This window comes from Macrosteles quadrilineatus, unplaced genomic scaffold, assembly GCF_028750875.1.
Source record: "Macrosteles quadrilineatus isolate MER2022 unplaced genomic scaffold, UCM_ALF_1.0 Scaffold_2__2_contigs__length_208266976, whole genome shotgun sequence".
Taxonomy (NCBI): domain Eukaryota; kingdom Metazoa; phylum Arthropoda; class Insecta; order Hemiptera; family Cicadellidae; genus Macrosteles; species Macrosteles quadrilineatus.
In genome coordinates, this window is record NW_026542595.1 from 11,104,317 (window position 1) to 11,120,667 (window position 16,351).

At 36.2% G+C, this 16,351-nt stretch overlaps 1 protein-coding gene across 5 annotated transcripts in view; it reads right to left on the reverse strand.

The window, feature by feature from the left end:
• Positions 1-16,351, reverse strand: part of LOC128988149 (uncharacterized) — a 151,121-nt gene that overhangs the window by 39,090 nt on the left and 95,680 nt on the right. The window contains exons 6-8 of one of the 5 annotated variants that reach the window (XM_054409376.1): positions 7,956-8,036; positions 7,098-7,250; positions 2,586-2,708 (exon numbers count right to left, since the gene is read on the reverse strand). In XM_054409376.1, the coding sequence (XP_054265351.1) occupies positions 2,586-2,708; positions 7,098-7,250; positions 7,956-8,036 (357 nt within the window). Of the gene's footprint in view, positions 1-2,585; positions 2,709-3,965; positions 4,072-5,783; positions 6,065-6,329; positions 6,416-7,097; positions 7,251-7,955; positions 8,037-16,351 lie in introns of those variants that run through there. The other 4 variants (XM_054409377.1, XM_054409379.1, XM_054409378.1 and 1 more) reach the window with 4 other exon arrangements.

A 16,351-nucleotide genomic window follows, 5' to 3' on the forward strand; every position in this document is an offset into this window, starting at 1 on the left:
ATCTTTTTAAATAGCATTAGGTTTAACAAACACCTACAAGGAACACAAACCTACATTAGGTTTGCTGCTACAAGGAAACTAATAAAGTGTGTTCTTCAGTAAAATAATTATAGCTTAGTATAAAATCAATAAATTTGCAAAATATGATCAAAATATATCCATAAATAAGCAAACTACAACATTTTACAATATTCTCCTTGAGAATAACATGGGAATTTCAAATTAACAACTTTTTGAGTTTTCTCTGTAATTAATAACCTACAAAAACACTTTGATATACTGGATTATTTGTTTTTTAATCTCTTTAAGAAGGTCTAGAGATAAACAAGGAAATTTTATGTTTTAAGGGTCAAAAATGAGAAAAACCTATTTTTACCACATAAATCCTGTTCCTTTGGTCCGATCCCGAACTCATTCAAGTTTATCCTGCATTACACCTTCAAACCAAATTTCATTAAAATCGGACAAAAATTACTCTAGTTATACTCACGGATATATATATATACCTATACATATAAAAAAATTTTAACGAATGGTGTTTTTGGCTTCTGGGGGACATCAAAATGTAAAAGCAAATCGGTCCCGGGCCTAGGTCTTACCCTGCCACCTACAGTAATAGCTTCTTCCCTATAGGGAAATTTGCTAAAAGGTGTTATGTGACCGACAGTATGCTCGATCAGCAGCTGTTGTGACTGTTCAAATAATTTTGAAAAAATATAGAAAAGATTCTTCTTGGTTGTAACTGCATGCATGCAGTTAAGCATAAGTTAATTGAAGCAAATGATAAATCTTTGAAGGAGAATATTATTGAGCGGAGCGAGCGAAGCGAGCGAAGCTCTTTGGGATCAACTTCAATGCGAACAATATAACACCATCACTCAATAACGGCTGAACACATTTCAGCCAAACTTAACAAGACTACTTAGACTAATAATGAGATGGTTTGTAAACAAACAAATTCCAATTAGATAATGCCAATGCAATTTAAAACGAACTTAAAATTTCAAATTTTTAACATTAGGCTTATGGGACTAAAGTAGCTATGACAGTTTTTTTGTTTACAAGAAAAATGTAAACAAGAGAATCATAAGGTATTTCTGAACTTTCTATACTTTTCTTTTAAACGTTTTTAAACCATTCCTATGATTTTAATAAACGAGAAAATGCCGTTAAATCATTTTTTTAAGGCGCGGAATTCACTGAAAATCGAGAAAATATACGGAACTACTTTCTCAATGCGCGGAGCATAAACTAGGAGCGGAGGGATACGGACCGGTGACTACTTTCTTGGGAACCTATTTTGTTGCCAGCTGGTTAGAAACAGCCAATGTTAGAAATCACGATTTAATAAGCGATATATCGAACCGCATCGAAATCGGTATTTAATCCGATAATACCTCATAGGTTATATTATGTTGAATTACATCGACGGTACAGTAAGTTATTACACTTATATAAAACGCAGATTGAACACTGATCTAATTTAGGCATGTGGGGAGGTAGGTCGGGGTTTATGAGTTTCGTGACTACATTAAGTGTTTAGAAGTAAGGTTAGATTAGGAAGGTAAAGTGTATGTTATAGGTAGGTGATCGGGTTGTTTATTTGTGTTGCACTATATAATTTTTTACTTTTGGAATGGAATAGTTGGTTAAGGTTAAACAGGGAAACAATTTCAAAAATGCTTGCATATGGTCTTAACTTAACAAACCATCTACAGTATTCTAGCTTTGACTTTATATAAAGTCAATGATTCTAGCAAATTATTACATACTGACCAAAAGAAAAGAGAACATTTGGATTTGGACCTTTGACCATAGCAAAACTAACACGTATACAAATATCAAATCACGTTTGTTCCGCTCAACTGGCTTTCACCTCTCTGAAAGCAACCCTAGTAAGCTTGTTTTCAAACAAGAGACAATATTTTCACCCAGGGACTGGATATCTATTGAGACTTGTCAAAATATATGCATCAACTTTATGGTGAATCAAATAGGTAATTTTGACTTGTACCTCAAATTCCTTTAGAGTAAAGGAAATCCATACAGTTTGCAAACATTAACTATACAGTGGTTTAAATTACTTTGTTACTGTCAAAAAACTATCCTTCGTAGTATGTGAGACTGCAGCTGTTTCATGCTTCAAAGGAGCACATCTTCAGGTCGGAAGAACGTCAAGTAGTCTTAATTGGGAACACGAAACATTTAGAATTGGTCGATCAGACGACGGTAACAATACACGTAATACGGCGCCGGCTGAGGGAGAGTCGCGAGTTGTTACCGTCGTCTGGTCAAAAAATAAAAAAATTTTCGTGTTTCTGTGTGTTATGTGTTTTGTTACCTATTTATTAAACTTTTGACGAATTCCAATACGCGGAATATATGATCCCAATGAAGACTACTTTACGTTCTTCCGACCTGAAGATGTGCTCCTTTGAAGCATGAAACAGCTGTAGTCTCACATACTACGAAGGATCGTTTTTGACAGTAACAAGGTAATTTAAACCACTATATAGTTAATTCAGACGATCCAGAGGCCATTCCATCATGAAATATTAACTGTTATGGACTTAAAAGTATCTCACCCTATAGCCAAACGATGGTGTTGCAGACATTGGCCTCCGCAGAGCACAAGGTCTTAAACTTCGCGGTAACTTCTTTCGAGACGATGAGTTATCTTTGGACTTAGGTCTTTCAGATAGATTTATCTGAAAATATGAATGGTGATTAAATATTCACTAAGTTATATTAAAATGACATTTGAATACATAGCACCTTTGCAGTTTATTGATAACTAGAAATCTTGTGAGTCATCTCATTTAATGATCTATGTTTAAAGGTTCTGAATATCAATTGATCTAATTTTCTGATTTTTTAAATTGATTTAACCAAGTAGGATCTTGTTTGTCACTTATTATAAAAACATATTTCTGAATTCTTGTGTTTTTCCCTTTTAATTTTGTTACCTTGATAGTTGATGTAATAAAAATTATGTTATTCACAATAACTTGTCCTTTCAAAAAACGGTTTGTGTAATGGTCAAAGGAGTCATTTACATCAACGCACTCTGTAGGATGTTCAATACAACTACGTAAATTTATATTCTAAAACAGTTTAAAACTTTACCATGGGAAAGAAATGTTTACTGTCTAGTTTTATTTTTAGCCAAAGTTTTCTAGGCTTGACTTCAATGTTGCAGCAAATATCAGTTACAGCTTTAGTAGGTTTTGTTGAGTTATGTTCAAATGAATAGTTGTGACTAAAGGTTTAATTATATTACTCTTATTTGAATTCAAAAGTTAAAGGGTGCCAAATTACAAGGATCTTGTGCCCAAACCTAAAAATAAGAAGACTCGGGCTTATGTCCCGATGGATGTTGCACAATGCTTGTAAGCATCTTGTAACTAACAGTAATATTTTATAGACTTGTTTAAGTGGAAACTTGTCATAACTAGTGCAAAACTTGTGTTTGACCAATTCAAAGATATCATGGTTTTGCAAAATAAATAATGAAATACAAATTATGTTTCCATAAACATAGGTTAGACAGTTAAGTATACTACTGTATTAGAAGAACACTGATTTCATACTACTTTGTACTCGGTTGCATAGATAAAACTAATTGCATGGATTTCTAAGTAATATAACATTAAGTAGCAGTATAATAGTAATATATAAATTTGCATAGTGCTCATAACAAATTTTGATATTATTAGGCCTATAACCTACACATATTTCTTTAGTGTTTGAAACCTAAAAATTGTATTTATCTAGAATAGTTACTGTAACTTAGCATGGAAAAAAGCAAAATCAGGCCACGTAAAGAAAGTTTGAGACCCACCACCTTAGAAATTAATTATTGGTTTTGTTGTAAGCTCGAATATCTATATATTTAATACGCGACATGAAACTTTGTGAACAATAAGGCTTTTTTATTTTAAGATTTAACCCCACATATTATATACCAAAATGTTCGTCTAGGTGTGTAGATGTGCAAACTGGCTTTAGATTTTTGAAATATATATTTTTAAGGGCGTGGGCTGCCCTCAAAATTCCTTCCATAAGGATAACATTGTGATTGATTTGGATGTTATTATATTCTGAAACAGATGTCAATACATTAGTTTAAAAAAAGTTAAATCCCAGCTGTTTTGTTTGGTTTTGAAATGTAAAGAGTTTGCATGTTTTTAAAAATAATTAGAAACCCGGCCAATTAATGTTACCTATAGGACACGACGGGAGAAAAGTTTTACATTATATTTTCGTTTGAACATGCCAAGGACCCGACGACAAAGAAATATTGCCGGTCGGACACGGCGAGTCAACATACGGCAAGCAATGCAAAACGAAGGAGCCCAGACGAAGAGCTGGAAAAGTTAGTGGCAACGTGTATTTACAAAATTACACTGACAAGAACAAGAATTCAGCAGCATTCACTTGGCGAGATGGCATTAAAATGTCAGAAATGTGGTGCGCTACATTTTAAAGAAGAACAAAGAGGACGAGGCGAAGGATTTTCATCCTGCCGCCATAAAGGAAAAGTGAATCTACCACCACACCAAGAAATCTATTATATTAAGAGCCTACTTAATGGAGCAAATCATTTGAGCAGAAACTACAAAGAGAACATTAGATCGTACAACTCTGCGCTCGCAATGGTCAGCACTTGAGCTAAAATTGAAGAACATAACGGTGGAGGGCCTTTCATGTATAAGGTGCACGACCCAATTTATCACCCAATTGTCACCTTTCAACCGTCAGAAGGGGAGCATCCCACATATGCCAAAATTTATACCGACGGACTTCGAAACCGCTGTTCAAGAAGGAATGCTAAACAAAGCTAAAGGCTTCGCAGCCCTGATTCAACTTGATATTAACCCATACGCGCAAGTTTTCAGCATGATGAGCTCCGTCCTGCAAAATACCCCAACTGAACAGCAAAAAGAACTTAGAATGCATATAGGTAGTCAACGATCGAGCTCAAGACCAACGTCGATACAACGATGCAACTTCTAACGACATTGCTATAATATCCTAATTTATTATTCGTGCGAATTCGCACAGGTTCACCTAGTTAATAAATAAAATTCCCTAACCATGAAACTATAAACATAAAAAAACTTTAATTATTTAATACTTTTCGATAAAATGGCGACCATACAAAGTAGGTATTTTAAGCCAAGTATGAATGGAGATGAGTGTAGGATGAGTGGCGCGATCTTGTAGTCTTGTTAGTGACTAAGGCCGACATATTCCTTAGACACAGCTGTTAATTAATAGCCCATACAGCTAATGGCAACTAAGGGACCTACAGTTTATAGTGGAATTCGAACCACATTTTTGCCTTGGTATAGGCCTATACGAATTGGTCTAATTATCAGGATAGTACTGCGGATAGTCGTAGTACTCACTCGTGCGGACGTTAATCTACACCAGAGAGAGTATCGCATCCACAGTGCATGCCTATAAATATCCACAATTCGTGACCTCCTAGTAACTGGATTACAGGACGACGCCACCCGTCCCAGTCTAGTAAACTATAACTAGCAACTATAGCTACCGTGAAAACGTGTGTGAAAAAATAAGGAGATAAAACCATGTTTGCATAAACAGTTAGGGCAAAAAATATTAAGTTTATAAAGTCTTGATGAATTTAAAATAGTTTTCAACAAACTTATAAATAAACCAACTATTTCCTAACTACAGTAGTTAAGTTTTGTACATACATACGTAATTATAAATACAGTATAGTTTTAAAAATCATTTATTTCAGAATAATCTACCTGGTTTCCACTTAACTCCAAATCTACAGTTTTCACATAAGCAGTATTCGTTCTTCTGTCGTGTTTGAAATCCATCTTACATTACCATAGTACCTCGCGAGGTTAACTAACTCTAACAAGCAAAAAGTAAATATTATTGAGATCTACAATGTTTGACATTTGCGTAAGAGGAAATTATTTTTAACGCTGTTTTCTTTTCAACTGAACAAGCATAACTAACTAGCTTGTTTATTATTAACCAAGACAACTGAACAGAAAATTGTAAATACAACGTAGCAACATGACCGGACACTTTTGTTTACATCAATGACAGCTCTTGTTGCTAGGCAACCAACAGCTGGTTAGCGAAATCAAGGACAACAAAAATAACGCACCAACGGCAACGAAATCCATATAGCCACAAAACATTACATAAAGTGTGTACACCTTTTAAAATACACTACCATTGAATAGTATGTGGCATTAAGCTTACTATGTAAATTAATGCTTTAAACTGAGGTATGTTTACTCTATTTATCAACTATATTCATTTTAGTATGGACAAACCTTCGCGTCCCAAACACTTGCATTGCATGTACATGGTTGTGTTTGCTCGAAATGCTTAACTCCAGCTATACTGAGGACGAACCAAAATCATCAAATATATCGTCATTAGATGCAGGCTGAGTCTCTGGTTTCGGAAGAAGGTCGTTGGGCGAAATCTGAAAGTGGGCCAAGATGTTATTATTTTGTTAGTCCAGCCTGCTTACGTCAATCCTGTATCACACAAAACAATGTTGGAAAACTGGGAGGATTCAACTGTACTTGGGTGCGACAACAAAATATTCTTTAGGTTGAATAATAAAATATTGACTTCACACAAAGTAATTAAATTCTGTTTAGTCACTAAAAAGAAAATATGACGTCTTCCACATTTTTTGCTAGCAGATACAAAAATGTTAGTAATACTATTTGATTCGACTCTAATTTTACTGAATTTTAACCACTTATATGAATATTTTTTTATATTTTATATTCTTTATACCCTTGGGGGAATGTCTCATGAGCCGCTACCATAGTGGTAACACCAAACTCTGAAACGCTAGGGGCGTCAAAAGGTTTCAAAAATTTTATTAAAAACCACTATTTGTCATATTAGAAACAGGATGCAGAAATGTAATAATTTTTAGAATATTTGCTTATTATTAGTTTGTGTTGTTGTGTATTATTAAAGATAATCCCCTAAAAGTGAGATTATGTTCTACAACCTAAGTCTGCTATTGTTATCCTATGAGTCAATCGACACAAAATAGTTAATTTATTTGTTGTAACAACCTTTTTAGAAACAACGTCCTCAAAAGAGAATCCTTTGAAGAAAGCAATTGTTTTCAAAGTGATTATTGATCGGAGTCTTTTGAGAGGGTCGGGCTGGAGCAGACGAGATGTCAAGTCTTTACCAGCAACTGAACAATTCTCTGCAGTTGATATCTGAAACGTTCAAACTTCTTAATTACTTTATAACGCGGCTGTGAACAGTACGAAAACAATATTCGACATCAGTGTGCAAAATACAACCCTGCAAGGTAGTTTAATGGTAAAAGTTGTTTTGTAAAGGTAGGCTACGCAATCAAAACGGATACAATATGAAAATCATTGATCCATTTCAGGAAAAATATTCACATAATGCTAATGTTTCGTGCATGAGTAAAAATCGTGTTTTTTGTGTGCTTTTTTACTACTGGTATGACCTTACAAACGTTGGTTTGCAACGCGGCCGTGATGGTAGTCATAGTGAACCGATAAGAAGTATGTCACTCGTCATGTTTGTATTGAAGTACTAATTTTGGGATCAATACGTAACAACTAACAACCACACAAGCAACCATCTAGTACACTGTGAACATGTGGATGGCCAACAGACAGATTCAACTTCAACAGAAAAACTACAGTAACAATAGCCATTCTATTGACACAGTGTAGTTTATGTCTTCGGGCGGTACTTATGTTATGATTCTCGCTTTAGACTGTATTATTTTAAAATATTTACATGGTGTAAAATATTAAAACTCTTGTTTTATTATTATTAGTTCGTTTTTTTTCAATCCCTTTACAACTCGGTGTGCAATACACTACTTCATTATACTCGTTCATTAGATGCAATAAGCTGGTTCAGCCTACTGATACTGTACTTACAAATGATTCCTCCTCTGCGGTAGATCTCGTAGTTTCTGGCTGCTCGAGTTGAGCCATCTTCCTCTGAACCACGTTTGGATACTGTAACAAAAACTTTTCTTGCTTAGTATAACTTAGGCTACTGTTTAACAAATCTTTTAGGTTAGTAAAACTGGAAACTAAAACTGGCATTCTATAGTAAGTATTATCACTGAAGATTAACAGTTCTTATTAAACAACAATCGATTTTCACTACACAAATCGTTGATAACAACTTCTACATTTTTGATATCGTTTCTTCATAGTAGAAGCCAAAAGTTTGTATCATAAGAAGTTAATTACGATACAATACGTAGCCAAATAAACTGTATGCAAAGGACTATTCAATAAAAAGTATATGGTTTTATTTTTAACATGGGTTTAGTTTGTAACATGTTCAATTTTACACCGACTTCAATTGGAGTAAAATCATGAACTAATAATTTTAATTTTAATTTGTTTGTACACTCCCCCGACGCTGCTCAATACGGGGGTTTTTAGAAGAGCACCCAATACGAATACAGAATCTGTGTATTATTGAATGTTTAAACTTCCAAGTTAGGCCAGAGTGAGCTTTACATTATAGTCTACTTACCTTCCGCAACGAAGGGTGGTTTGATTTACCTACATTTAATTGAGTTTCTATTTTGATCATGACCCCTTAATCTCTATTTGTCATTCGATTAACTCACTTTGGCGAAATATTTTAAATACAATTCATTTTAACGTAAAACTAAAGCCAAGCACTTCCTTTAAAACCCAATCGAAATCCCTTCATTAAACCCAAACATCCAGCATCCAGCTATATGCTGAAGACCGTAAACTTTAATAGTCAATAAACAGCGAAGAGTCTGAAGAGCCGCGGGCCGATCTCCTGCTCCAGTCAGTTGGTGTATTCAATTACCACTCGCATATCATTACCATCGCAGTTCTAACCTGTGTTAACGTTCATTAAACTATTTAGTGCCGACGATAAGCTCAGTAAAAGGACATCATGACGCGCCGTATACGTGTGTGGATCGTCGACGTGTAAAAATAGATAAACACATTGGCAATTATAATAAACTCGTAGTGGCTGCTGGCTGCTGGGGTCGTCGTCCTAGCTTGCGCAAGCGATGTCCTTCACCTTGCGTGCTGGTGCTCCCCCCACTGTCCGAGGTGGAAATGGAAATTGGTGCAACCGCGCCGGTGCAACCAGAGAGGCGAAGTAGGAAGGACTGAGCATTGAAAGAGGTTTCATAAGCAATATAGGGCCTACATAATTGGCATAACTTCGCTGTACTCCTACAAAAGAAAGGGAGTATATTGAGGGTGTTGTGGGCTCAGAAATTAGCACATCTGCGTACACTCACAGCCTATTGTTGTATCTGATGCAATTCTATTTATATTGTTCGAAAACAGGGTTTTCTCGAAAAAAAGTTCGCTACGGTATTTTCCTATGAGTTATTTGTTTCTGAGTTCTTTCAAAGGACAACCTGAAAAATACGAAGGCTACATAGTTCATCGCATGCTAAACAATCAAAAATACTGGAAATATAGTCTTTAGTTTCGAGTATCAGCAGATTTTATAAATATAACTTCACAAAGGTTTAGAAACACAATGCCACAAGGTGTGCGTGAAGAAAGTAGTTGCACATTAGTTGTGCTTTAGTGTTGATACATGATCTGTGAGTCGCGAATGTAGTGCGTAGCTGAGGCGGCGCAGACTCCAGCAGCCCCGGGGCGAGCTGCCCTGGCGCCGCGGACAATTAACACATTCCTGCCCTGGCCGCAGTAATTGCAGGATCAACGGCCCTGCATAAACACGGGGCCGAGTATCGCGTATCCGGCGATCCGCAGGAAATCGGGGAGGTCGACGAGAACAATGGCTGATTATGATCTAAGAAATTATTACACGAATGTTGAGTGCTAAGCTGACAACTAGTGGTGAACAATAGTGGTATGTCTGTAAACTGGGATTATGGTGTTCCGTTCATAGAAAGGTGCTAAGTGTATACTCAGCCATCATTGATCGACGGTTTTTTAAACGGTCCTGGCTAAATGATTTAGTTAGGCTTGGGCCGTAACAAAGCTATCATCTCATCAATCGAACAATAATCCTTGACTCGTATTTGCATCCAGGTGTCGCAAGAATCTAATATAATAAAAAATACGTAGCGAAAACTTAAATATTACTTCTCTTGTCTGTGATGCAAGTCTTCCGCAATGGATTCACTCAGCTGACCCAGTAGGACACGGTGCAACTGCGCACTTGATTAAGAAATTAGTTAAGCGGACCCAGTACGGCGTCAGAGTTCACCTCATAGTGTAAGGCTGTAGGCAACATGCAATGGGGCAGGCTTACATTTCACTAAACTCTTAGGTTTTACAAAACAGGGCGATAGAAGAACATGTTGTAGAGCATTATTTGGCCACATAAATAGGCCTACTATCTGGGTATATTCAAATTTTAAAATGTGTAGCCGATTATCTACTAGGTATGGAATACGTGAGCATTAAAAGAACTCCTATACTTGTTTTGAAAACCTCAAGAATTTTATTAATATAAGAAGAAGTTCTCAGGACAGATTTTTAATTGTGAATTGGGTCCATATTTGTTATTATGACAGTTCATTACTATCTCAAGGATGAATTGGCTGAATCACAACGCAGATGTGTGTTAAGAAATCTTTGTTATGCCTTTGTACAGTGACGTCATAGCTTTTAACGGCTTCTTCACAGAAGGCTACGGTGATCGCAAGCCTCAAAGCCTGCAATTGGATTACCCACAACGCCAAGCTACAACGGCTTACGCAACTAGAGACCACGACCAGAGACTCTGGCGATTTATCTGCATTCCTACTGATTCAAGGTTAACGCGACACAAACCTGCTCATTGTTTGTTTCGTATACTAATTTTACGTTTAGAGTAAGAACTATAACTGATAATAGTTATTTGTGTAACTAGTGGTGAAAGTGGCACTTTGCTGCACACGAGAGCAATGTTTACGCACGAGCCGCAGGCGAGTGCGGAATGATCTCGAGTGCAGCAAAGGCCTTTTTCACTCGTGTTACACATTATATTTTTCCTACAGTCACTATAAAGTATATAAATAATTAGTCTTTCAAACACCATACAACACGTTTTTAGGTTCAGCTGGCAACACAAATGGTGCCCTAGAGAAAGTAGTACCCGCGGTCCATATCACTCCGCTATTTTTCCTCGGCAAGAAATGTGCTCCGCGTTTTGAGAATATAGTTCCGTATGTTTTTGTAATTTAAAATGGTTTCCGCGCCTAAAAAAATGCTTTAAAGGTATTTTCTTGTTTATTAAGATCGTAGGAATGTTTTAAAAACGTTTAAAAGAAAAGTCCAGAAAGATCAGAAATACCGAAACTATAAACACGAAATGACAGGTTAAATAGTAGTTATAATAGTCAATCAGCTGCTCATAGTATTATTATCTTTAAGTGTTGCCAACCTATTTCCAAGCGTACACGGATTACGTGCATAATAGAACCACGCTGTTTTGTGTTGTTTCGTTGGAATCCTGATGTGCGGCAAAGTATAAACCGTACGGCATAGTATAAACCGTACGGCAAAGTATAAATATGCAGCAATTAGCAGCTTTCTGTACTATAAACAGTACAAGGAAGCCAACTTTGCCGGGTGACTGTAGGAAAAATAATGAATGGTACGAATGCGTGTACTGAATAGCAGTTTGCGACTCGTCAAAGATACAGAATACAGATTTCGCGAACAATGGAATCAATGAAGGAGAACAGTACTTGAATGCGATGAGTTTGTTGTGGTCGTTAATTTTTGAATGCGGAATCGCTCACAGTTGTTGTAGAAAAAATACAGGCCACCTATCAATATTTTGGTTCTTTGAAAAAGCAGAGTGGGAACACCGTTCTTTTGCGTCCCCTTGCGTTTCCGCCCCACTACACTTACTGATACTGTACTGCTTGGGTGTAGATGACGTTTTGTCATATTATTGAGTAGTAGAAGAAGATAAGCATTTATCAAAATAGCATAATTCACATGGTAAATTGTCTGTAATTGAAATAGAACTAATCACTAATAATTAAGAATATTACAAGATATACTTCTGCGGAGTCTTCGCACAAATTTTCAATTTTTAAGAGCTAACATAGCGTCGTCCCAAATTTCATAACTGTAGATGTAATGATCAAAATCATGTTAATTTATGCTATGCATAATTATGCATATTTTCTTGCTCACTGTCATATCTCTAGTTTTAAAACGTTATACCATTGACTATTGGATACAGAAAGGTTATACCTTTGACTATTAATACAACACTGAGTAAAATGCTATAAACTACAACGCAAGCCAATTGTAAAAGCACATTACAAGTCTATAACCTGGACGTCAACACGTAATTTTTGTGGAGAATTTTGTAGGAACGATGGACGGTACAACACAAGACAAACTTGCTGAAACGCCGAAAGAAGCATTGCAGACTGGAGACGAGGCGCTAACCATAAACCACAAACGGAAGAGGACCAAACCAACACTAATTAAATACTAGCAGAAGACATCCAGGAAATGTAAGTGACGAGGAAGGAAGACGTTGGGCTGCAGCAGCAGTCAATGCTGCAGCAGCAACTTCTGCAACGCAGCTCTTCACGTGATCAAAACGTGCTCCGCCAGTAAATTCTGCCGTGTCGACCCTGATGACTAAAAATATCCCCTAACTAGTACCAACCACGACCAGTGGGCTATTTATAGCGGGGCTAACGACCAGGTTGTTGACCTCGTCTTTGTCTTCTGATCAGATCGGATTGAACGGGTTCCCCGCGCCGATCGCCGATCAGAGATCGCGGTTCCGTTAGATCGGCGCGACGGCGACGCTGCGACGGACTTTGGGACGAGGTCTGGTCGCGTTTTATGCCCCCAAGAAATACAACACGGGTCGTCGCTGATTTTATAGGCAGTAAACATCGCAATGCTGAACAACCGTTAGAGATCCTCTGCAAGATTTTAATTTTGGGTTTGTGGATTTTATTGGAAGAGATATACATTAACTGTTACATGGCTGTTAGTATGAGAAGTTTGTAAACTCTAAAAACTATAGTTTAAGTAACTAACCAGATTGTTAAAAAGCTGCAGTTCAATTTCAAACCAGAACGAAGAAATGATTCGCTGCGCAATAATATTGTGTGCATCCTAATAGTATGCACCGTTGCTGCAACGGAGATGACTCTCCAATGTATAGACTCTCAAGTTGTTTAGTTATAATAATAAACTGTAGGCATATTACTTAAACTTCTCAGGCTTTATGACGTTGACCTTTAATGCACTTGGAAAACCAATAGATACTCACAAGCATTATTCACAAGATTTATATGTCCTGCATAATCTATAATATTAAAACGAAACAGTGTTTTTTTATTTCACGATTCTGAATCAACCACTCGACGGATTTTCATGATTTTTGTGTTGAAAGAAAGATAATTTTGAGAACTAGGGAATGTCGAAGCCATAATTTTAGTTTAGGGTCCCAGTTTTTTAGAAATTAAGTTTTAATTTTTAAAAAGTCTAGCAGCCGACGCTAAGATTCTAAACTAGCTTTTTGCATAAAATAATTTGCTTAACATAACAGCTGTAAACATTCAGCTTTTGTGTCACAAATTCAGCATTTGGATAAAAATGTAAAGACATAGGCCTACTTAGGGTTGACTTGTTTATACTATGTGTAATGCTAATAATTGATACGTTCAATTCTTCTGTAAGAGGATGACAGATTAATTAAATATACATAGTAAAATGCTAGGATGTTCAAATTATTTTTTAAAGCAATCTTTATAATCTTCGATTTGTTTTAGAGCAGTATGATTTGTTTTAACTAACAGATGGTTAAATATAAACTATGGAACTATGAGGTTATTTTATTTACTCTTATTTTGTCATTGATTATAGGAAATAAGTAAGATTAGTAGAGATAACTAGACCACAGTTTAAACCTCCTTTTTAACCAAAATTAATTAAACCACAGTACAAATCGAGGCTCCGTACACGAGTCTTAAATGCAAATTATTTTACTGCTCCACTTTTCAAGGAAAGATTAGAAAAATAACAATGTTTACATGTCTTAATTCTTAATGGTAGCTTTTTGTTTACAATTAATGTTTGTCTGCTTTAACTTTGTTTGGATTAGGCCCGGAAATATTGATGTCATAAAAAGAAGATCAAGAATACTCAGGAATCACGATTTTAAATTACCCTCACAACCTCAGCCGGGTTTTATACAAAGATGGATGACATAGATTGAACACAACGTCAACATTGACCTAGGATACTGCAATTAGACAAACCATCCTTTTATGAAATCGTGTTCAGTTGTGGTTACGTTTAGGGGCGCCTATATCAGCGCCCCCAAACGTGAAAATATCACTTTTATTTCAACTATGAATATATTGTAGTTTAAATGAACTAATATGGGAAATTACGATGTACGTTTATTCAATGAGGGTGGGAAATTATCAAGGCTAGAACTGATAACGGTATGGATAATAAACATTGACAATTACGTCATTATCTTTACTAGTGTGTTTACTTTTTATATTCCTGCTACATGTGACCGGTTCTTTTTTTCAAATGAATGTTTTTGAACCAAACAGCTGTTTCAAAACAAACTGTTATTGTTTTTACTTTTCTTTGTTTACACTTATTTATTAAGCAATTAATGCAGTGAAATTGATATAAAGGATCGTTGAGACGATTAGTTTTGATGTTAGGACACCAAAGTTAAATTATGTGTACTGTGAATTTTATTGGATATTATCGTTTTATTTTGGGTCGTTTCTATTCAGACCTACTGGAAATTGTGTATAGTAGTTGTATTTTGGTGATAATAATTTTGGAAGAGGCAGGTATGCTATGGAAGGTGGTATCGTTGACTAGGTCTATTCTCAATTGACTATTACTCTCTCTACCGTAGGCTACTTATGGGTACACTTCCATATCCGTTGGCACAAACAACCGAATGAAAATATTGATCGATATATCATTTGGTTAGTAAGGTAAAGTTAACCTAACCAAACGATATATTGAAATAAACAATCGAATAATCGAAATTACTCATTCGGTTGTTTGTGCCAACAGATATGGAAGTGTACCCCTACCGTACTTATAATCAGTGTGCGTCTGTGCGAATCGGCTGCAAATCTCACTTCAACGCTTTTCTGAATTGCTGTTTTATTGTAAAATTATCGGATTTAAAATGCATATCGTATAGGCCTATGTTGGAATAAAAACATATTTGGTCACACAACATTTGTTTACAAGATGATTTTTCACATTAAAACTGCAAGAAACTTTGTCTTTATATGTGTAAACTAGCTGATCTGAATTGTACACGGTTTTAACTTACTACTGAATTCCCGTACGTAGGACGGGCTAACACCTCGTGTGAATAATGTACAAAATTATTGGATACACCGCGATCTCTTCCGATTTAAAATGAAAACAAAAGGGTTGTTGATTTATGTCAGTTGTATCTAAATAACTATACAGCCATTCTATAACCCAGCATAGTAAAATTACCAAGAATTAGTGCTATGATGGTTCCATGTGACAATGACTCTTATTATGTGTTCTACAGCAATTCGTCACATATCGGTCACAGCTACTGAGTACTGTAAACAACACCCCCAGGCCGTGGAACATTAACCTGCTTACCCTTCTCTTCACCGTCACCCTGTAGAGTGTGGACCGGTTGGTAGCGCCAGTCTGTCGCTCTCTGTAGATACATCCGCTCCAGCGGTCGTGAAAACGTAAACATTCGGTCAGAATGCGGGTTAGTCGGTTAACCATGGCCAAGTAAAGGTCACCTACGCTACCACTTGTGGACATCGACATTAGGCGGAGTTCTCAGAAGTATCGTTGGGAAAACCAAGAATCGTCCTAATTTATCATATCAATAACTCTAGAAAGCAATGTTTTCGCGACTCTGTATTAGTAGGTTGAGTTCCCATTTCAAAATTCACAAGTCTTCAAACACAATCCTAGCATTGACTATTTGAATAGTAAAAGATTCCTAGGTAAAGATTCTGTAATCCTTGCAACATTACTTAATGGTGTAGTCGGTTGTTTAGTTACAACATTTCAAAAGGTTGCTGTGAGGGTGCGGAATACTATCCCCCGTAAAACCACCCCCAAGGTGAAACGTGAAACGTGACGTCACGAAATCTGCCAACTAACCAATATGGGAATACCTCCCTAGCAAAATGTGATGCTATGTAATTTTAATTTTAATTCGAGTAATTCCGTTTGATAACAGAAAATACATGTAGGGAATATCACACAGAATTTTCAAATGTAACAGCAAGTTTGGTTGGTTAGGTTAGGTTGGTTTAGAACAGTATGACAAC